The following is a 24,256-nucleotide window of genomic DNA, read 5'->3' on the forward strand; positions in this document are numbered from 1 at the left end:
CCTAAAGTTAGCATTCTAGAGAGGAGGCTTTCTGGTATTCCTTCGGGTCTTTCCTTTATTGTGGCTTCTTTGTGTCCCTTCCTTCCACTTGTTTCGTTTCCACTTTGTAAACTTTATTCTACTTTTGTTTCCAACTTTATTCCTTAGCACACCTATTTTTGTGTACCTCCTCTTTGTATATCATGGTGGAGGCAAGTTGGATAGCAGGAATATAAGAAAGCACTTGATTTACAGAAAACCTATTCTCACCTTTAAAATGTAGCAGGTTATTTTTTCAAGATCCCTGAGACTGCATGACCACAGTGCAGGTTCTCATTAAATGTTCTTATTGTCTTCACAATCACTTGCAATATATTTCACAGGATCATTAAGGTTGGAAAAGACCTCTAAGATCATCCAGTCCAACTATCAACTCATCACCACCGCCATGAAAATGTCTGCAGTGTCCTGACAGAGTATAGTATCTTGGAAGCTCTTAGTAATTTTAAATTTAAATAATCTCACAAGAAATTTGATGATACTGCTTCATGGAAATGGATTAGCCTAGATTGTCTGGATCTGGAGGAAAGAGAATCTTTGCTGTTCTTTTGTTTCTGGATATGGAAAGCGTAGCTAATTCCCACGGCAGGTAAAAACTGAAATCATCTCTCTGGAAGTACAGCAGATCAGAGTTTGTAATCATATCTCTGCAGCATAATGTGCCTTTCATCTTCAGGGTAATCTGGTGCCATGTGCTAGTGGAGATCCTTTGACAAACAAACTCATGTCTCAAGTCAGGATGCAACTCTTGGTTCCCAGCCTGTAACTTGTGTTTTTCAGCACTGGCAGAATTAATGTTTATACTCATCTATAGATAAAATGCACATTGCATGAGCAGTAAAAGTGGGGGAGGCTAAAGAATGCAATCTGCTTCTTCCACCAAGTGAGAAAATATTAAGAAAAACACCACCAAAAAACCCCTGTTGCTTCTGTCTGTGGCCTCTGCAATATAGGAGGTAATTGCCTTAACGGAACCCACCATGTCTTTTGTGGCAGTAGCGAGGATCCTCTGAGTCTGCAGTGATAAAATGAATGCTTGCTGCAAGGGGAGGAGGACTTTGCTTTAATTCCTGAAGAACCACCTGCTGGCTAAAGATGTGGAGGGAAATTTTTGCAGAAAAGGAGGGATGTGATGGGGAGGCTTTTGGGTCCAGCAGTTGTCTGGGGGAAGGGAGCATAACACAAAATTTACTTTTTTGCTTTTAAGTCCTAGTAGAGAGTTAGTATTGCAACAGTGTATATGTGGTATCTGTTGTTCCCTGAACATTTTTTGATGACTTGTTTGGCTTCTATACAAGACGATAAGAAGTGAAGAAGGGCACAAGAATTGCAAGCTTAGCAACTTTTTTTGCTATTTTGCCTGTTCAGGGATAGTAGGTCACAATTTTTTTTTATTTTTTTTTTTTTTCATTTTTAAGTGGGAGGTGGGGGAACTGTGGCACATGTCTGTACTGTTTTATGGGAAGTAGGAGAAAGCTCTGTTCTTTAAAATCTAGTCTCAGCATTGAAACTAGATCTTTTCTTTTGGGGGGTGGGGGAGGAAAGGAGGTCAGATTTGGGGTCAGTCTCCAGTGTCTCCTAAAGCTTTAGAAAAAGCAAAGCACATGGTCACACAGCCTTTAGTAACATCCTGTCCATATTAATTCAGGTTTCATCCAGACTAGGGCTTTTTCCAAGTTGCTGAATTAACTTCAGTAGTTAGTGTGCAGCATTGGTAAAGACAAGGTAACAGGGGATTTTGCCATGCATTCATGGAAAAGCTTGACTGCCTCCCAACCTTCCCTCCAGGCTCTTTGTCTTCCATTCATTTTATACTTAGCATAGCAAAAATCATCAGAGGGTGAGGCTGGGTCTCCCCTTCTGAAAACAGAAAGTATTACCCTTGCTTAGAAAGAAAATGTGCTGAAAGTTCACTGCCTCTCTAGCTGATGAGTAATTGTGTATTTTGTTAGGATCTGTTCTTATTCTGCGTGCCTTTTTCTTACACTACATTGTTCTGGTGCTGGTCAGTCATGCCTGCAAAGCCAGAGTTCAACACTTTGCTGAAACTCATTAGTGTCACGATAGTCCTCTCCTCTGCTTATTCCTACCTCAGCAAGAATAAGTAATTCTATATCACTTTGCTGCTTTGGTGTGCTGAGTTTTCCCTATTTTGGAGCAGAAGTAATTTTTTTTGTATTTTTTTTTAAATCACTTGTGCTCTTCCCTGTTTTCTCATCTCTTTCTATTTGATTGAATTACATGAATTTTATTAAGAGTTTGAAATTCATATTCCTTTTTTTTTTTTTCATTTGCTAATCAGTGATACTTGTGAATGCAGAGAGGATCTCATTTTGTGAATGGTGAATGTCTAACATGACTGACATCAGTTATACTGGCTTCCTCTTTGACAGTAGGTTGCATGGCTTTTTGACCTGGAAGCCTATACAGTTTTTCTTGTAGATATCCATGATAATGTATGTTTGCATTAATGAAGGGAAGATTGATACAATGAGCTTTGGTGATTTGCTTTTAATAGCTTTCCATTTCCTATGCAAAGATGCTTTGGCTGTGAGGTATTTGTATCGCACATCTCCATTGTGTGTCAGACAGAGTGTTCAGCCACTGACCTCATTCTAGGATTTTCAGAGGATGTTTGAAGATAAGGTCTGAGGCCATCAATATGAGGATGCATTTGCAGTGTGCTATAGCTGCTGAGGAGTTACCTTCGGATACTCTGTCAAGCTAAAGAACATCAGTCTCATCATTTCATCCAGCTAATGAAGGAAACATGCAACAGGCACTCTAGAAACTAGGGACTGAGTCTGAAAAATTGATAAAAAGACATCAGCTTAAGCAAAAGACTGTTTCCAGTAATTTTGTGGGACTTTTCCCAGTCTTATCTTTACTGAGAAAAAAGTGAGTGCATCATAGCTGTAAACTCTTCAAGGTGCTTCTCTTTGTCCATCAGCATCACCTGTGCCTTGCTCAGCTCTGCCCTGCTGTTGTCTTCTCTGTGAGCTGATTTCATGCAAAGCTCAACCTGTCTTAGTTGTGGAGATAAGACTTTGTGAGTGGAGAGAGGGATGCGCAAAGCTCTTTGTCACCTATGTGTCCATAGCATTAAGCTTTTGCTTTCTTACCAGGTCCCCTTGGTGGCTGCATGTAGGTGAATATATGTAGTGAGAAAGACCTGATCCCTTCTGAACTTTACAAGAAAATTATTCAGAGGTGGATGTATATTTTCCTACTCCTACTGTTTTTGATTGCATTCCTGAAGACAAGACTTGAAACCAGTTTGTGCATTTCTCAGAAGCTTTGTCATTGCTCTTGAGCAGGACTGCCATCAACAGTAGTAATGGGTGTAGAGCAATCAAGGAAGATGAGGATGGATGTCTGACATCATCTGCTGTCCAGCAGTGCTGCTAAATCCTCCTGTCCTGTGGACAATACTTTGCACAAGGTCCTGACTAGCCAATTAGATACAAGTACCGTGATAATTAAACAAGTAGAAAAGAAATATCCCCACCTGCATAGCATGAGTATGAAGATGTAGGATAGCTCTATCTTGCATGCAGCTGGGACAGTCTTTCCAACTAACATTTGGAAGCATTCATTACTTAATGTACCTACTGCTGGGAACATACTCTGCCAGTTTGGGAGGACACGCAGGCCCAGGCAGTTTAGAGTGTGCTGTCAACAACAGCACAGCGTTCATAGTACCTAACAGGGTCCAGCCAGGGAGGATCTGTAGACCCCGCCCTTTTTCTCTTGCTCTTTTTTGAGCCAGAACAGGATTTTGCTCCTGACCTTATTTGACCTGGCAGCTACAGCAGGTCAGGTTGTGCCCTTGGACATTTCAGAGGAACTCCGTAAGCAAACAGCTATTGACATCAGTATTTGGGCAACGCACTCGTTTTTCCAGGTGTGTCTTCCTGGTTACAAAGGTTGAATTTCAAGGTACATTCCCACATGATGACAGTATATAATCTCTCCCAATTGTCTCTTCTAATTCCTTGTCCTGTTGTTTTTAATTGTTATGTATGCTTAATTCCTGCTCAGTCAGTAGTACACAGGATGATTCACATTCTCAGATTCAGTTGACACTGAAAGTCTAAATCTGTTATCCTTTCAGAGAGGGGAATGTATTATAAACTGTTGAATTTTATATTGGAGAACGGAGATTAATTTCTTCAGTTCAGTTGAAGTCACTAGAAGCTGAATCCTTTTTTGGGTTCAAGCTCATGAAAGTATTTAGGCTTGTGCAGCAGCTCAACCATTTGAACAGAGCTTAGATGAATATGTAGATCCCGGGAGGCATGCTTTCCAAAACCAGGGCCTAATACATGCCTCTCCTTTAAATCTGATTTGGGATAAAAAGATATCGTTCCAGCAATTCCCATCCAGTCAAAAAAAAACCCCACAGCCCAACTGTTTAATGATATTGTGGGGCTTTGCTGTTATTTCAGGAGCCAAAGGCAAGCAGGATGCAGACTGCGTTCTCAGAGTTAGTACCAAACCTGAAGGTGCTTTATCAGATTATGAATGAGGTGAATGATAAACTAGGGTTGAGAAGCTGGCTTTATGTGAACTGCTTAATAAGAAGAATTCCCTGGGAGTTTTCTCCTCATCTATCAAAGTTAAGTTTTTTACTCTTAGAATAGTTTATTTATTATAGATGTTTTAGTGGAGGTAGGGGCAGAGGATCATTAATCTATTCCTTTTTTTAAAGAGAAATAAATAGCCTTGAAAGCAGGTAGTAAATTTTTACATTATAGATTAGGTAATATAGTAAAAATAAACTGTATAGTAAATGTAGGGACAAAATTGAGTATTAAATTCTTACTGCAAGGTGCCTTCCTTCTCCCCTTGTAAATTACTTAATTTCCAGCATTTGACATGTCGGTTGAAAATTCCTGCATCCACATTGCATTAAGAATTAAAGTGAAAACCATCAGCTGCAGCAGTCTATCATTTGTGTTTCCAGTGGAGATAATTTAAGTATAGCACAGTGACACTGAATATTGATAGAAGGATGACAGGCTGTGATTAAAGTTTTGTGCTGGGCAAAATAAATGGCCAGAGGATTGAAGAGAAAATGACAAAAATATTGTTCGATATTGTGTGGTATCTTGTTTTTTAATAACACTAATCAAATGTCTATTATTGGTTTTAGGCACTAGAAAAATTGTTCTTCCTCCTTTTTTTGAACAGACCTTTCAGGAAAGAAAAAGCAGGCATGAAAACTGTACATTTCATATAAAATACAAGGTGGTTGTTCTGTCCTTAAGATGCTGATATCAGTTGTTTTTTCTGTGGGCAAGGGAAAGATATTATGATTCTTAGCAGATTGTTTTTAGATTTTAGTTTAGATTCTGATCCTTCAATATCCTGGGTGCAGTAGGTGGTGTTTTACTGAGTGGAAGAATTTGTGGATAATGAGTGTAGCTGATAGGCGTAATTTTTTTAAACATTTGGCAGAAAATGCTGTCAGATATTTACAGTTTTCTGTTTACTGAGATCACTGTGAGGGGCCATGTATTTTTGCATGAATATTACTCCTCATTTGTTGTTATTAGCCTCTTTCTGTGAAAAATTCTGACTGTCTTAATGGGAAAGAATTTTTAAAGAAATATTTTATTAAGTCAGTTCAAGTTAATAGCATTTGAAAGGTCTGAGAAAATTCCTTAGGAATCTTACAATCTATCCATCATAATAGAATATGTTTATCCATTTTTTTGTTAATTATACAATTAGTGGTGTAACCTCATTCTGCATATGCTTCCTCCCTCCTAATGCATGCTTTGTCTTGCCTTCTGCACTAAAGGCTGTATTCTCAATAGTGTATCTCATTTGCTGATAGAAATCGTTCAGCTACAATTTTGAAGCAGGGAGCTGCCTCCACTCACAGCTCCCCTTTGTTTCCACTACTTTGGCAATTTGGTATGCACATTTGAAACCTCTGTCCCTCATTTTGTAGCACTGTGAAATACATAAGTTACATGGTGCATTGGTTTTGTTTTGACATCACTACTGTTACAGGAAAAGGAAGGTATTTATACAAATTAAAAAGACTTATTTCATTCCTATATGTACATTTTCACATACATGCATCCATCTTCACGTACTAGGAAGTCCTTCACGCAAGGATAAAAGAATGCAATTTAAATTGTTTACAAATAGAATGTAATTCATATAAACGTAACGTGTAATTTAGATGTTCTCAGCTAGTTAATTCTATAACACAGCATATAACACTTATTCTGTGCATGGTCTTCCATAGGATCTTCATCTAAAGACACTACCTGGACCTACCACAAGTAATAAAATGGCAGTGTTACCTCGTGAGTAACAGCAAAGAGTGGGGCAGAAAATAGAGGCAGGGAAGGAAAGAGTTAATTTTTCAATGGAAAGGAGATTGTACCTGCGGCCAGACCCACAGAAATACATGGTCCCTGGAGTGCAAGTTCAGACAGGGGCAAGGAGAGATGTGAAAGAAGCAAGGTCCATGCAGCAGGCAGCAGCAGTCTGGAGCAGATTGTGCAGCATTTGAGTGGTTGTGTTCCAGCATGGCATTTTGCCTTCCAAAGCAGTTTTGGTTACACTTCAGTTCTGTTCTGTAAATGTTTTTTATACTGAGCCTAGGGTGTCTATAGTGTTAAATATCTCAGACAAGCAGGTGTCTGCTTGTATTTGGGGATCTCCACTAGGACTCGTTTGAAATTGGCGGATGTGGGCAAAGAGGAAATCAAACCGTTGCTCTTCTTTTTGCTCACAAAGCCAAGAAGTGATAGCTCCTAATCCCAATATAACTTAAAAGACTGTGGTGGGTGTGCCCTATCAATATTGTAGATCACTCAACAAAGACACAGGAGACCTGGTTCAAGGTCTCTTGCTTGAACAGGAGAGGTCTCTCTCTCTCTCCTACTGCACCTCCAGGTATAGTCTGCCCTGCTACATCCCTGAGTAGAAGAGAGGAAAATGCCATAACCACCACATTGAGGGCTGGTCTTGTCTGGGGACTCTGCTCACATCTTTCCTCAAATTTGTTCCTTTCTGCATGTTTGCCTCTGCTCCTGGGATGCTGTAGAATGCAGAGTCACTGCTATCACCCATTGTTCCAGCTGTGTGAAGGTAGTGTCCACATCTCTCTCTCTTGCACTATCATGTCCTGTCTGAGGGTGCTAGATGTCTTTTGGATAGGACTGTTGTGCAGAAGACTTGTCTGTGGCTCATAACATTCTGTGATTCTGTGGTAAGGTTTAGATACTAGAAAAGTCAGCACAGGGCAAAATTTTTAGGTGCTGAAGATATAGGAGTCTAGAATTTAGATGGGGACTGTGAGGATTGCTTTCCTGTTCTCTTGTGGTTCTGGTCCAGGGTATTCACCAGTGGGTCAAACATCCCATTTAAAGAGCATCAGCTACTTGTTGTTTTCTAGATATTATCGTATGTTTTATAAGGGAGAAGGCAAGGTCAGAGAAGCAAATTGCCTGTGCCAGAGAAAAGTACTGCAAGCTTCAGACTTTGCCTAGGAGTTCTAGCTAGTCTCCAAGGTAGGTGTTAGAGCAGGTTGTTATCTGACAGGGGACTGTGGAGTCTCCTGACCTTCTGGGAGGGAGTCTTGTTTTTACATGGAGAATAGTGCTGAACAGGAAACAAGTGTTGTTAGTGACCTTTGAAATAAGGGATTAGGAAGAATGTCTCCCACACTGGGGGACAACCACATGATTGGAACAATATGATGTCAATTGATGAGATTTTCAGCTCCTGAGGAGACTGGAGAGAAGAGAGACACTGCAAGGAATTGAAATGTGAAATGACATTGTATGAAAGGGTTTATAGGACTGGGAAGACTTGAAAGAAGAAAAAAAGGGTTTTGATTTCAGATGTTTAGAAAAGGTGACTTTATAGTGTGCAGGCCAAGGGAAAAAGAAAAAATGCTGTTCAGATGTAATCCAGGTATTCTTTATCCTTTTTCCTGCACTTTCTTCTTTCTTTTATGTTCATCAGCTGAGAGGTGTGATCTGATGGGCCTTAGTACCTTCTCCCTTATCAGTCTGCCGTTGCGCAGCAGCCAGACAGGGGAAACATGGTTATGTGCCTCCCTCCCCTTAGAGCCTCACATGACCCACTGATAGGAACATTGTAGTCCTTGGTTTGATCAACATATCTGTTGTAGGTATCTTAAAATATAACAACTAAGGTTAAAGATCAAAAACTGATCAGGCTGGAAACCTTTCTTTATGAGGGAGAGAAGCAAAACATATTTCTGAAGTAATAAATATATGTTAAATATAAGAAATGCTCTTAATGTATGACTGTGAATTAATATGAAAAACCAAATCATAGGGGTGGATTTCTGCTGACAGTAAAGCTGCATGGTTGCCTTCCTTCCTCTCTGTATTATTACTCCATACTTTTACTTGCTTCCTTTGTTCACTACATGGCTGTTGCCTTAAGAAAAGGCAACAGACATAACTAAATGTAGAGTAAGAAGAGCTAGTTCCTACCCTGTGGTGCAAAATATAAATAGAAGTGAGTGACCAAAATACAGAGAAACTTTCCCTAGTTTGTACAATAGATCAACAAAGAATGGGGATATAGAGCAAAGACTTTTGATTTGCAATGCTATTTTCTGCAAACCTCAAAACTTTCCAATCATTTTAATTGTTGTAATGAAAATCCCCATTGTTTCTGCCAGACTATTTTTGTTGCATTTTGTTTGTTTTCTTGTCAGAGAAAACTGCCTTTATGGTCAGTGAATGCAATGTTAACATGTGTGCTAGGTACTGGGAAAAGGTAAGTACATGCTTTCCTGAACCTGCATCTTAGTGTGGCTCACCTATTAGAAGGAGGTTGTCTAGAGTATTTCTTAGTGATGGTTAATCTCCCTTCATAAATTAGCTTTTGTTTATGCAGTTTCTAAATAGATGTCTTACTCTGCAGCCTTTTAGCTTTAGTCTCACTCTCTTGGCTTTCCAGCTGTGGCTTCTTACAGGGATTTCCCTTAAAATAAGCAACAGCTTTTGTCAACACACAGTGTTGACCTCAGGGTGTTATAAACCATTTTTAGCAATTCATTTACCAAGGGACATTCCTAAAAACTGGCGATGATGAGATTTACAAGTAGTGACATCTCCCCATGTTGATTGTAGTTTGCTTTTGAGGACATTTTGGGGGACTTTGTTTTGTTTTTTTAAATAGGGTTTAATATAAACTCTTTTGTCTATTTTCACATGGGCATGTTTTCATTTAGGCTATAATGTTCAGGAACTGAATGTGCCTTTTGTATGTATGCAGAGCCCTCAATAGGAAAGTTGTGTTCTTGTAGTTCCAGTTAGCACTATAAATAGCTTTGGAATAATGTTGTGTTGAGAGCCACATGGAGAGCCCCCATTGATATCTCTGGGAATCTTGTGAAAAAACAGAGGAGCAATGTTCTTTGGACTTCAAGGAACAGAGAGAGAGAATCCTTGCTGGATATGACTCTCAACATTAATTTCACCCAATGTTACATGTAGATTGCAGATATCCTGTAGTTTCCTTGTACCCTCTGGTCTCCAGTGTTGTTTCCTAGAAAACTACTTGAGACTCGGTAAAGGCATCTACAATTACAATTTCAATTGACACTTTGTGAAGAGAACTCAAGGATAAACCTCTCTGTTCTACATTCATTTCCTCCTGTCCTTAAACAGCTCTGTTTCTCTGACAGCTCTTTCATCATCATCAACTTGACCTAATCCAGAATTCTCCCAGCTATGTGCTTTTGTGTTGCTCTGGATGTTTCAGCCATTCTTCAAGTGAACTTAGGCCTGCTCTTGTAGATTCTTTCTGCATAGTATCCTTGAGATAAGAGCTGTCCTAGCTATCCATCCAGCTAAAAAATTACTCAGGTTGAGTCCTGCATCTCACTTACTTCAACATCCGTTTCCCTGGCCGTGACTTGACAAAAGCAATCTTGCCCTACTCTCATCCATTCAAAGTGCTGTTGCCACTGCGATGACTGTTCTTTCTCTCTCTCTCTCTCTTTTAAAAATTCTGTGTTTCTAATAAATTAACTTAATTTGCTTTTCTTCATTGGTTCCTTCTGTCCTGTCACATAAAACATAACTAGTAGCCTTCAGTGTCAAGGCTGTTCATAATCTTTCACCACCTGCTCAGTGTTTTTTTTTTTTTATATCAAAGACTGACTTCCATCTACAGACATTAAACCACACTGGTATCAATCATTTGCCCATTATATTTTTATATTGGCATCTTTTGCCTTTCTTACATGATTCCTTTATGGAGGGATGGAGATTTTAGATACACACTGACCTGTTTCACTGGCCTCCTGAAGTCCTTAAAATGCCCACTGTGATGCCTCAGTGTGCTTGACAGTAATTAGACTAATTAGTTACTAATGTAACTAATTAAACTGTTGTACTGTAATTGACATGCCATGTTCGGTCTACTGTTGTCTCACTGTTTCTGTGAACATCTTCGTCTGTATCCTAGCTTTTGTTGCTTGTTTTAAACTTAGAAGTCTTTCTGAGGAAAGAGGTATGATTGTAATCTGCTTGGTGTTTGTACAATTTGGACTCTTGAGCACTCTGGCAGTTCACAATCTGTAGGTAATTAAGGTATGCTTTGTTGTTGCTGGGTCTATATGAATGGTTGATGGATTGTGATTTGTTGTGAATTCCAGGAAATTGTTCCTGGCACCTCTGTTGAACTTGCCACATAAGCCACTTCGACAGTAATGTACTGACAGACGTATACCACCTAGAGGTTGATACATCATAAAATATTTATAAGTATAGGAATAATATAAAATCTGATCCATTCTCGATCCATCATTTTGAGAAGTTGCATACCTGAAAAAACTCACTGTGTTCAGTATAGGCATACACATACTTTCGGCTTCATAGAGACTGCAAACGCACTTTTAGTGTGGATTGAACATGAATAAAGCAAACTCTGAAATTCAGTTGAGCTTTTTATCTTAATGTAAAAGCTAAAGATTTTTGCATGCTGGAGACAACATAATTTTTAAGAATTATTTAGTATGTGTTTCTGTGTTTGCGGCTTTCAAGTAATTTTCATTCAAAAACTGTGTTTGAAAAATGCTTCTAGGCACTGAATTTCAAATTACAGACTAAAAGATGCAGAGTCCTTGGGCTTAGATATGTTCAGAATATCCAAGTATATGTGCATTCACTTCATTCAGTTGAAAAGTTCAGCATGACATCTTAGTATCGTAGTTCAAGATACAATGATAAAACAAAGATGTCCTATTAACAGTATGTTCAGTAATTGCTGATTACTAGAGGTGTAAAACTTAGACACAATCAAAAGCAAGTTGACCAATGAGCTGAGTCATGGCCAAATAACAGCAGCCCACGCATCGTTATGCTGTACTTTTATATAAATGCTATTCATCTTCTCCACTGTGAATATTACATACATCACTATCTCTGCCCTAGTTTTGTCAATAGAGCTCTTCATTAAATTGAAAAGCCAAAACAAGCTATCCACTGGAAATTATGATTTAGGTCTCTAGTGTATTTTCTGAGCCTTTAGTAAGAAGCCATATATGGCTGCAAACAAACTTTTTCAAAAAGCAAGTAAATGGGCTTATGTATATCTGCAGGGAAATATTTTGACTGTGTGACCGTAATGATGTGACTGACAAGTAGAGAAACAGTGGGGATTATTTTATTTTTCTGGCTTGGAAAGTGAAATGCTATGAAAATGGAACAGAGAAGTGTAATCCAGTGAAGATTTTTTCCCTTTTAATTAGTGATACTCTGAACTCCTTTGAGGGAGGCCAATTTGTGGACCTCATGCTGTGTTCTGCCTTCAATATAAACATATATACTGACTCTAAGCATGGATCAAATAGCTCAGCTTCTGGAGATTCATTTTACTCTCAGTCTCAAAATCTTGTTGTGTGAATTTTACAGCTCGGCATCTTGGAGAGTTTGTAGAGTTAAAAACGTACCTTTGTTAGATTAATGAATTCATTGTGAGCAGCACAGCTCCTTTATCCTTCATTTAGAATAAAAGATAAGCTGGTATTAAATTTAGTCAGAAAAGTTAAAATCAAATAGTTATTTTCCTTCTTTTAGTCACTTATAATTGCTTACAATTATATAGCAAATGATATAATTTGAAAAGCACTGTGAAAAAAATATTGCAGTTATTAGATATTAGTATTCAAATCTGTCTGGAAGCGCGTATTGCCATGGGAATCAGTGCTTCTGAGCCCCATTGCAGGCTCTGCCACTGATGTACTGTGTTTTAGCAGGCAACCTAATCTTTTGGTCCCTTAGAGACAACATGTATTAAATGGAGATAGGACCACATCTCTTATGACGAGTGTGATGTTAGTATTCAGTGTCTTGTTCCGAAAAACTATCTGTGGTTAGAATTCCCATTTACTTCAGCTGAAAATATGTATTGAACCGATCTCGGGAGCAGCATTTGTAATGTACATGTACATCTCTGAGAGGTGATCAATGGATTAAAAGTATAAAGAAGTTTGGTATTTTGAAATTCCTAATGCTTTTGTTTTTTCTTTGGTGTGATAACAAAGAAAAAAACAAACAAAGCACGTTAATGAGTGTTAAGGTCAACACTCAGAAGTATAAGACTAAAGGAAAGGAGGAGTATTATAGTTTAATCTGATTCACCAGAATCGAAGCAAGCACATTTCAGTCTAACAAGAAATTTAGTGTACCTGTTTTCCAAAAATTAGAGCAGATTTAATGCAGTAAATAGTGTGATTGTTCATGCATGATCTTCAACATCAAATTCAGGAGAACCACATGACTGCTTTTAGGATGACAGGCCTGATAACATGAAGGAAGCTCTGGCTGTGATTGCAAAACCCCTGGACTTGCATCCCATCAGGAGAAGGTCACTTGAAGCCAGTGTGCGCCATACAATTGGAAGCCAAATCTTAGCACAAAGGGGTTTTTTAATGGTATTGGCTTTATAATAGGGCCATAATTTTACTGCCTTTCAGTTTGAAATAGCTTGTGTTATCTCTCTGGAAGTATTTGAGCTGCTGTTGGTTTTTATTGTTTTTATTTTCCTATCTAATAATAAGCAGTCACCCCAAAAGTTACTTAAAATAGCAACTATTCTCCCTGAACTGCAGTTTTATTTTCTTCTGGCTTTTATTTCAGTTGTGGAAGCCAGCTGCTCCAAAGAGTGTGGGAAGCTGACTTGGAGGCCTGTCAGCTGTTGATCCGAACGTTTCAACTGAAAGAAACCAGTTGCTGTGTTTTTGAGGAAGAAGAGAACCAAATGGATGAGATGGAAATGTCTGCTGATGGCCCATCTGATTCCGAAAAAAGAAAAGAAGGTCACTTTCCAAAGGGCATAGAGTGGGGCAATGTTCCCTGCCCCAAACACAACGAGCTAAAAGAGGTATCTGAAACATTCTATATCTGCATTTCAAGTGATACTGCTGGTTTTCTTTTTGAGAGGAGGGATTGAATCTCTGGGTGATGGGTCAGCAGGGCAGGTTAAGTATGAACTTAACATCTGGCCTCAAATCTGGGACATGAATAAAATAGCTTACTAGCTTCTTAGGAGACCTTCAACCCTTTTTCCTTTCACCATCAGTCTTTTTAAAATGTGGAAATTATTCAGGCAATAAATACAGAATGTACATCAGAATTTAAAGGAGAAACTATTAAGTATTTAACACAAATTATCAACTGTTCCTCATCTCACTGATGAGTTGAGTTTCACTCTGAGTTAGTTCTACTGACTTGTTAGCTGAATTGGGGAGAGATTAAGTTTTCCTTACTTAGTGAAATGGTCAAAGGCTTCCTAGCTTAGATGCTGGTAAGTTTCCAGCCTCCAACAAATATTAAAAGCAGGAGAGAAAAAAAAAAAATTAAAAGATTTGAGAAATGTCTTTTAAGTTTTCAAGTTGCCATCCTTGCTTGAAAAATGTACAGCCACCTAATAATCTTTTAACTGCACAGCCAAGGGAAACAAGCTGTTAAAAAGCTTCATCACCCAACAGCATCACTGTGACAAAAGGACCTTCCAACAGGAGCTGTCAGTTTTATTACCTTGGAATTTAGTTGACAAAAATTAAAGGTGTGCTTAATTGCACCTGATATTAAGACCCATTGAACTGTGTGTTACATTGAAAGCTGATGCCTAATTTTGCATTTATACTGGCTGAGACTTAGTGGAAAGCAGGCCCTTACCTTCCTGTAATTCTTGTTAGTAAAATTCTGTTTTTAAATTGGGCTTCAATAGTACTTGCAGTTTTTTCCTAGAGTTTTTCTTAGGGTTCCTATGGTTTATGAACTGACTCCATATAAAGAGCATTTTTATTGGAAATGGGAAATAGTCAGCTGTGGCTTTGAATTTTTTTGTTTGTTTGTTTTGTTTTGTTCTGTTCTGTTGGTTATGGGAAGCTGTGCTCCCCTTTCGGAAGTGCAGCTGAGAAGCTCCGGAGGGTTTGGGGTTTTGTGACTGTTTCTGTAGCACTCTTGAGATTTGTGCTGTGGATGATCACCTATTTCACCCCTGAAAGTCCAGATAATTTCCCTGGAAATCAGCGTTGCTATCCTAAAATGACATCTACACAGCTGAAGTGAGGTGACTTCTGGTTCTGAAAAGAGGTGCAAGACTTAAGAGGGACAGGTTCCCCATATATTTAATGGAAGAGGAGAACGTATTTCCAGTGCTTGCATTAAGCTCCTCCTTTTGAACTTGCTTTTTGATAATTTATTCGCTGTCTCTATCAACCATAGAGGGAACTTAGGGAGGTTATCCCCCTAACTTCAGCTCTTCATCTAGGTGCTTAAACTTTGTGGTATGAATGCCTTTGCCTGGGATCTGGCCTATCCTGGTATCCTGAATAAACTCCATTTTGAGAACGTGCCAAAATCCATTCAGAAGCTGATGTGTAAATATAAATGTGAAAATACCCATCAGCGAAGGACCTGTGGAGGTATTCCTGCATCTATTCCCATAGCACTCCTAGGACTGACAAAATTGAAAGAAAGAAAGAAGCAGTTTTGTTAGTGTAAGAACGTTCATTCATTTTCCAGCTTTTTAGAAAGAGTTGAGCGACACAGCTATGCTTTATCATGGCTTCCTCAACTAGCCTTCCTCTGCTTCAGTGCTGCCTGCAGCTTTGACCATTGAGGCAAAGTTATGTATCAGTGTTAGCTGCAACCCATTGCAACCATAAAAAACCCCAACATATAGACTGTATTCTGATTCTGGAATTAGGGTTGGTCTGTTTGCTTTTATACTTCAAAGAGCTGGGGTTTTTGTCTTTGTTGTAGAGTCTAGAAGTTCTACTCACACAGGTATGCTTTAGGTAGTAAAGCTGGTAGGATCTCAGTAAGAGTGACAAACAGTATCTAAACTTTTAGAGCAGAGCTATAGCATAACATTCCCTAACATCTCCTAATAGTTCATCACAAGGCAGAATATAAAAACAAACAAAAACCTGACCCATTTCTCACAAATTGTGCTAACTTCCAGTTTTGAACATGTTGAAATGCAAGAGAGAATATGCCTTGGTTTGTAAATAGACTTAATTGAACTTAGTTGAAAGCCAAACCACTTCTGTAGCATTTAAGTGCTCTGTTATATAGTATTGTATTTTTTTATTTAAAAATAATGTTTGTAGCAAAAGAAAAAAAAAGTAGTGTGGGTTTTAGACTCTAAATTTAGTCATTCATATGACTTTCATGGCAAAACTTACTGTTGTCCATTAATAGTGAACCTTTTTATAGCCATTTATCAGCAAGTGGGGATACCTAATAGAAATGCATGTATTTGTTAAAATACTTGGTTTAATATTATTTAGCAAGGCTGTGGTGTCCCTTTGAGAGGAGTATCTTGATGTGGTTGCCATGTTCCTAGAATGACTATTCTCTTCAACTGTATCACCTCTGTTCCCCATTGGGGAGTTGCCAGAGAGCGCTGTTGGTCACTGAAGCAGAAGGAAAGAGTGGTGTTCTTTGTATTTAGGGGTTACTGAATTACTTGCTTCAAATAGTGTAGCAAAGGGTGATAATAGCATATGTGCATATATGCCTTGGAAGGTACATTTCATTCCAAGATGATTGATTTACTTTACGGTGGAATGCTATAAACGAAGCTCTCCAGTTATTTATCATGTCGTACCTGGCTAAGTGTTACTGTGGAGTAGATATTGGTTTTGTTGATGTATACTATAAATACAGTTTTCTTGCATATAACTGTATCTTACTGTATAGGTTTCATCAGGAAACAAAGGAACAAATAAGAAACATAACAATAAGAAACATAACAATAAGAAAAGCAAGATAGAAAAATGGAAAGAACCCTTCACTTAGATCCTTGGTACTGCTTTGCAGAGGGGCCTTTTTTCATTTTTAATTAAATATCCTCACTAGTTCATAAAATATGACATCTTCTGGCATAAAATATGTCAGATATAAATTCCGTGAAATTTCAGATATTTTACTGTCATATGTGAGCACAGGTTTATTAACTGTCAACAGTTATTTTATAGTATTCATAACTGTGTTTTCTAAGATAGTAAAGTTGTTTGGTTTTTTTTCCTAGTTTGCTTATGTCGTAGACTGTGGCATCCCAAAATAATCTGGTAATTCAGGTTTCCTTTGTAACACTGACTGCTAACCAGGAAAGACAATGATATGCTTTGGCAGCTTAGGTTGTTGAAACATCATTACTAATTTTTTGATCAAAACTAAATAAAGTGAGGCCAGCAAAAATCATCCTGTGGGACACTCTGAGCTACTTAAATATTAAGATGTAGTCCTTTCAATTACAGGTAACTCATTAGATTATAGTATTTTTTAAAAATGCTGAAGCAAAGTTATAGACAATATTGCTAGCATCAGTCATGTGAAAGTCAGCTTGTTGTCTAATGTATTTTACCTAGATTCCTGAATTTTCATATAATTATGTACTCTCCAGCTGGTAGCTATCTTGATGAAATTAAGGTGCCCCATCATTGCAATTATAGTTTGTCTTTTCATGACTAATTGGGCTTGATTTTCTCCCAAGTCTCCAAGGAATTAAAGATGGGTTCTAGCTTTCATCCCCAAAGTGTTCTATACTTTTAAACTGACTGCAAATTATATTGACATGTGTGTGAGGTAGAAGTAGCTATGATCATTATTACATAGTTAGATACATATCTGAGTGATTTCTAAAAGATACAGTAACATTTCATTTCTCTTCAGACATTAACGCCTGCTTGTTCCATTCCTTATGATATCTTGCTTTATTTTTTGCTTGTTGATAATGTATGTGTAAGCATAATCTTTTTATAACACCAGAAACACCAATGATAGCTAATAAACAGAGAGATGTGTGTGTACTGGGACCTCCTTAACACTAAGTATCTTGATGAACATGAGTATGTGTGCACCTGCAGGCTTGAGTTCCTGACCTATCCTTCTCTCTTCTCTTCTGCTATCTGGCATGCTGTGCAGTGCTTCCTCTTAATTACTGTGAAGGAAAGAAACATCCACTAGATTTCAAGAAAATTGAGGTGATTGAAGTTACAAGGTAAAAACCAAAACTCAGTAGTGTTACTTCTGTAAATCAGCATTTTTGGTCATTATCCCATCAGAGAATTCTTTGTAGATCATTTCTCACTTTTCCACCATAAAAGAAACAGAGAGCAAGAGTAAGAATAAGAGCTGCTGTCTTTTCCTCACCTCTGCATACTTCCGTTTTGGCACCTGGGACGATGTTTTGGGATCTTTTGTAGAGCACTGTGGTGTTGGGAAGATGTTCTATAATTGCAAAGCCTTCATGTGATTCTCTTTTTTTAAGATACTGAATGTACTAAGTGATACTAAGTGGACAATCATGAAAAATTAATGTTTAATCGGTGTCCATCATTAAAAAGAAATAATCACAGGATATGACACAACATTTTTCAGAATTTAGTGATAGCAAGCACCAAGAAAGCCTCTGTCAGCACGCTGTAACTCATTACTGTGCACTGAGATAGCCTGTGGTCCAGGAGGCAAATGTGCAATGTGTAAAGCATAAAGCCTTTAGAAAGCTAAATAAACTGTGCATTCATTTGAGTTTTAATTAAATGTTGTATTTGAAGAGCTTCAAAAATAATTTTGAAACTTTAAATTTAATCTTTGTTTTAAATGTCAGCTTTAAGCATCAGTGAAAGTCAGTGTTTGAGTGTTTTTTGTATTGATCCAAGCTGGAAAGGATTTCTGTAGCAACAGGCAGCTGGCTTGTATGGTCAGATCATCATTGTACAGTCACATGCAGTGATGTGCAGTACGATGCCCCTTAGCTGTGTGTGGTACTGTTGCATAGTATCTACTGGAAAAATGCTAACCCTTTAATTAGAGACTGTAGTGTCTCAGTAAGCTTGATGCTTGTGTGTATTTTGCAGTAAAAATATAATCAGACAATTAATATTACAGGTAAAAGAAATCAAAGAAACTTATTTTTGGTTAGGTTACTGAAAATAGTACCCAGTAATAATAATGATCTTCTGGCAGAGTAATGATTTTGCACTTTATTTTATATATATGTGTGTAGGTATATACATACCTATGATACTAAGTATTAGCCTACCAAAGCAATATCCCTATCTCAGTTTATTTAAAGACTATAAATAGTTACGTGTGATAAGTATTAATTATGTAACAATAACGTTAACATCAAATTTCTTTGCCCCTCAGCCAATCAATGAAATGTTGGTTAATTCAACGGACTTTACAGATGAAGCAAATTTTGAAAGAGGAACTAACTATAGTTAGCACGTGTTACCAATACAAAACATCAATGGAGTCTCTTGTTTCTCCTGCCCAAAATCACTTACAGAATTTGTGACAGAAAAATTTCTGTAGACTCTTGAATGGTGTGTAGATCCGTAAGAGCTTGATAGAAAAGTTTGTTTCAATCTCTAGTTAGTCCTTCAGTTTTAGAGGCAGTATTCCTTGTGGATTTTAACTGAGAGGCCAAAGGCAGACTTTAATAAAATGTATTTAAATTTAGCTTTAAATATTGGATGGTTGCCACTACTCCATTATAAAAGCAGTTGAAATGTTTCACACATGTGAAGCAAAATGATGTAATTGTCCAGCTTATATAACTTCTAACGTGCTTTATGGTTTTTATACGTTCCATTGAAATCTTACTGTTTATATAGCATGGTATCCTTAATAACTTATCTCTAACAGGTTATGGAAGACATTTCATTTGGAGCAGAGGGTCATTTATCTGAGGTAAGTTTTTTCTAGGCAGTATAAAATCTTGATATTGTGCAGACTTTCTGAGTCTCAATTAGAATTAATGACACTTGTTTTTATAGTATTACCTTTGGGTAAAAATTGCTAGAGAGTGTACGAGCACTTAGAAAAGCAACACAGGTACAACTAGAGTGAGCCCATTTTTTTTTTTCCATTGAAGATATCTGGCAAAATTGCTGTATATTCAGTGAGTTTACAGTTAAATTCTCTGCTAGTGCTTTTAATATGTACCAACAACAGGATGAATATGTTGGGGGAAAGTAGGACCGATAATATTTAGCCAACCCCACTGGAGCACTGTAATGATGCTTAGGAATGGAACAAAACCATGATACTTCACTTTTTTTCCTTGGAATGGAACAAAACCATGATACTTCACTTTTTTTCCTTGTATAACACTAAAAATACCTTTGAATTTACTTTTGAAGTATAAAAGCATACTGCAGCAGTATTACAGGGTAATAGGAATTTAATCTAAATAAAAATACTGGATGTTTGTCATTTTACACTATTTTCATAAATAAAAAGATATTGGATCCTAGTCTATATATTTAAGAAAGTCTAGGATAATTGAGTAACATGAGATGCATTTCCTGTGAGAGCAAGTGATGAGAAAAATCTGGTTACACAGAAAAATCTGTCTACATACAAACTAAGAGTTTAGGTAATATATATGTAAAGAGACTTATACTGGTTCTAAGACCTATACTGATTCAGTCTGCTCCGCTTTTATATTGATATGCCTTGGGTTGCAACTTAAATACTAAGGAAATTTAGTATCCAAGTATTGTGTCCAGCCAGCAAATTAATTACACGGGTAAATAACCCTCAGTTCACCTTCCATAATATCATACATGCCACCTGTCAAGGAGAAGTGACAAGTGCTCAGCCAAGCAAGTATTTTTTTTTTTTTTTTTTTTAAATGCAGTTTAGGATAACTATTCAGGTGAGGCATTTCTTTGGATTCCCACCAATGAATTCAAAGACTGTGGAGCAGATGGAATACTCTAGGAAAGATAATCTGACTGCAAGACCGAACTCAGATTGTTGACCTTGTGTACAAGGAGACTGTGACATGAGAACATGCCTAGGAAGGACTGCTTGTCTGTGTGTGAATTCAGCATAAATAAAAACAGAAAGCCTTGAGAGTGAAGGTGAACTTTGCAGAAAATGCAAATACCTTTTCTTATCAGTGAACTTCGCTATGGATTAAACCAAAACTGTACAGGTGCTTGTGTCCACAGATGACATGAAATAGGGGCAGGTAGACCCATGGGATAAAGGTAGCAAAATGCTGAGGGCACGTTGGTAGTGACAGCTGCCAAGACAGCAGAATATTTGCTGGAAACTAAAAATTGTGTATGGTGTGGACCAAAGCAAATGAGAGTACAAATGCATGCTTGTGTCCAGCAATGACCTGCAATGAAAGCTGTAGTACAACCCAGCCCTTGACTGAAGAAGTTGTTCACAGATGTGCCCAAAGCATGTGAGTGTGAAGTGTGTGCTTGGTTTTCAAATGCACCAGAGCTCACAGGCATAGATGCTGTCACTGTAGAAGTATTCACTAAGAGCTTAATATGTTAAAGTCCTCACAAGCAGAGGAACTTTGCCCTTTTGAAATTTTGAGGGGAAAAAAAAATGCATAAAGAGAATAGAGAGCTATGATGCAAATTAAAGGAAATAGAAATTTGCTAGAAAGCCAGGCCCTACCACACTGCCACAGCTGGATTGATGTTGACTTGTAGACAGCTCTATAAAAGCTCTGTGAAACTGTCAGCACCCTGTACCACGTCAGGGCTTTGCCTAAATGTTCCTTTGACACTCTGGTCCCCTAATCCACTTTTGTCAGTCTCTCTGCTGCCTGCAGGAGAGCACCCTGTTAGTCATTCCAGATAGTTGCATCTTAGTGACCCAGGAGCAGAGATTGGAATGAACAACAGCAGGAACTACCTATAAATGATACCCAGCTATGCTGACTCCTAGCACAGCAGGGTGTGGACACTGGAAAACAGTTTGGTGCTTTTGTTTCTTTTCCAAGTCCTGGCCCACTGTGAATTTCTATTGGTAAGTCAGTAAATAGCCTCTTCCTCCCACAGCAGGAACTGGAATCATCCCATATTTATTAAGTGAGCCAGTACAGTAGTCTGCACTGATTTTAGGAAACCTGCACTTGGGGCAGATCTTCAGTCTGCTACAGATGAGAATGGGAAGACTGCTGTCACCCAGACCACAGCAGGGTGCTGGAAGCAGTGGAAAGCTCTATTCCTGTGTAGATGCTTTTCCAAGGATGCCCCTCCATAGTTGTAATGGAGGTTAGATGAGGGGAAGCATTGCCAACATCAGGCTGTAGTTTTGATAAGTCATATAACACTCCCATGTGTGGTTGTATCCCTGCGGAGGAGGGAAGAGGATCAGTGCAAGCAAAGGGAATGTGGGAAAAGCGTGTGATGGTGGGGAAGACAGAGGTCACAGTTGCAAAGCAGCTGTCTGGAAAGCTTTATGCCTAAACTGTTGCATATGAGAAACTGAGGAGCATATTGTAGTGCTGCAGTCTCCTAAATATACATGAACAGGCTGATGGCATAAGCTAGCAGTCTGTGAGTGGAAGTCGGTAAGAGCAAAAGTAATTGGGAAACAACCTTGATCCCTCTTCTGAGTTAAGGCAGATAACCACCTCCATGAAAGAAAAACTCACCTAAGCAAAACCAGGGAAGAAACAGGTGAATTTCTTTGGGACCAGGTCTGTAGGAGGAGGAATCAGAAGATGATCTTTCGTACCCTCTAGAAGTCATCATGTTTATAGTACAACACCATCTTCTTTTGGTGCAGAAAAGAGCAAACATGGTAACAGGCTACATATCTACGTCAGCAACTTGTCAGTGGCCCAAAAGAATTTTGAAAAGGAAAGGACAAAAACGTCCCCAAGGATGAGTCTGAAAGGATACTGCACAGCGTACAAGTGAACCAGCAAGACCACTGAACGCACTAAGCTACTGTAAGCAAAAAGACTTGCAAAGTGGCAAGGGAGTTCAGGGATAAGCTGTATGTAAGGAGCAGGTGAAAGAAAGCATATGTGTCTAATAATAAAGGTGACTTAAAATAATTAAATGAGGGCAGATTTTTTTTCCCTCCCTTATTTTCTTTGCTTTTGGTCTTTCTAAAAATGATAAATTGTATCCATATATGTGGTGCTCTTAGTATTCACTATGAGGTAGCAAGAGATGAACACAGTAAAGGGTCCTAAGGCAAGTGAGATGTACTCAAGTGAGGCTAGACAGATGAAATTTCTTCTGAGTGCATAGGAGCCAACAAAAACAATCTCCAAACCATTAACAAGCTTCTTTGAAAACTCCCAGAGGAAGCTTGAAGTCCCAGGGGATCAGTAAAAGGCAGACTTGGTATTTGCCTTTAAAAAGGAGGTAGACCAGGAGTTTATGTTTCGGTCAACATAATTTCAATTAGGATTAGAATTCCAAATGCTCTTGACAGATTGAAAGAATAGCCTGAAATCAATAAGATGGGATATGTTAAAAGACAGGTGCAAATTACGTTTGAGGAAGAAAAAAGAGTTGGATTTATGTATATAGATGGTAAATAGCAGCTAAGATGACAATACTGCAGAAGCAGAATCTAGGGTTATAGTGGACTACAGATAGAGAGGGACTCATTACCTTCATCCTGTTCAAGAAAGGGCAAATGCCATTTGCAGCCTCATTAATGGGAATGTCAGTTGTAAGACAGAAATAATTACTGTGCTTAGCTGAGAATGTCGAAGCCTCCAGAGGACTACAGCACTGGTCTGGGCACCTCACTCTGTAGAAGACAGAAGAAAACACTGAAGAAAAGGAATAGAAAGAAAAGCTTTAAAAATCCTGGTCTGGTTGAAAGTCAAAGTCTTCAATCACATTAAAAATAATGATAAAGAAGACAATGGTTAGTTATCATTGTGTGCTAGGTAAGGGTAAAATGAAATGTAGCCTTCTTGGTTTGTAGCAAGGGAAGTTTGCATTAGGAAAACTTGCTCGCTGCATTTTAGCCCTGCAACCAGAGCTACAAAATCCCTGTCAGCTGCTAAGAGCTGTGTAGGCAGACACAGTGGGCTTGATCCCCCTGCAAGCCACAGAGTCGGCTTTGATGGTCCCCGGTTGCTGGTCAGCCTTGCTATGATGCTAGGATGGTGTTGGTCAGAAGTAACACGTGTTATTTTCAGAGTAAGAGATTAAGCCTGTTCTCGGTGGCCACTTTGCCCCCCTCCTCTATGACACCTGCCCAGGACAATGCACACAGGGCAGGAAATCTGGGATGCATAGCAGGGACAAATGCTTCTTCCACCTGCACTTTGGATGCTTTGTGGCCATGTAGCTCATTATCTGAGGGCATGTGCACTTAGCCTGCCTGCCTGGGACTGCAGCATCTGCTCAAACAGGAAAAAACTTATGGACGGTTATATTTTGTTTCTAGAAATTATTTTGAGAGATGCCCTGGCCTGACTTTCTGGAGTTTCAAGTGCTCACAGTTTCCATTAACTTCTGCAAGGGATAAGGGTAAGCGTGCAGCACTTCCGCCAACAATGTCACTGTTCTAAACCTTGTGCCACAGTGTAAAGTATCTGTCTACAAGGACAACTTCTTGTAGTTGTCATTTACATTGTTTTGAATGATTTTAACTATTATAGGAGAGGATTTAGTACAGGTGAAAGAAATATGGCTTTGATGTTCTGCAGAAGGTCTTCTAAGGATTTTATCTCATTTGAGTTATCATATTGCTAGTTTGAAGTAAGGCGATGCCTTTTTACAAAGTTTCTCTGTAGGAAGAATTAATTTTAAGGATATATCTGTGAATCCTGCTTCTCTGCACAACCACAAAAGACTATTAGCCTTTAATCCCTAATAGAGTTAGATTAATCTAGCTACTACAATACTGATTCTTCTATATAAAATTGCTGAATTAGATCCAAGAGAGCA

The 24,256-nt window shown here is 38.4% G+C and overlaps 1 protein-coding gene across 1 annotated transcript in view; it reads left to right on the forward strand.

The window, feature by feature from the left end:
- The window catches only part of DISC1 (DISC1 scaffold protein), a gene marked incomplete at both ends in the record, with an annotated part of 133,675 nt that overhangs the window by 104,288 nt on the left and 5,131 nt on the right, over positions 1–24,256 (forward strand). The window contains 2 exons of the mRNA XM_029086837.1: positions 13,194–13,437; positions 19,224–19,268. Of these exons, the coding sequence (XP_028942670.1) occupies positions 13,194–13,437; positions 19,224–19,268 (289 nt within the window). The remainder of the gene's footprint in view (positions 1–13,193; positions 13,438–19,223; positions 19,269–24,256) is intronic.

This window comes from Antrostomus carolinensis, unplaced genomic scaffold (assembly GCF_000700745.2).
Source record: "Antrostomus carolinensis isolate BGI_N321 unplaced genomic scaffold, ASM70074v2 scaffold13239, whole genome shotgun sequence".
Lineage (NCBI taxonomy): Eukaryota > Metazoa > Chordata > Aves > Caprimulgiformes > Caprimulgidae > Antrostomus > Antrostomus carolinensis.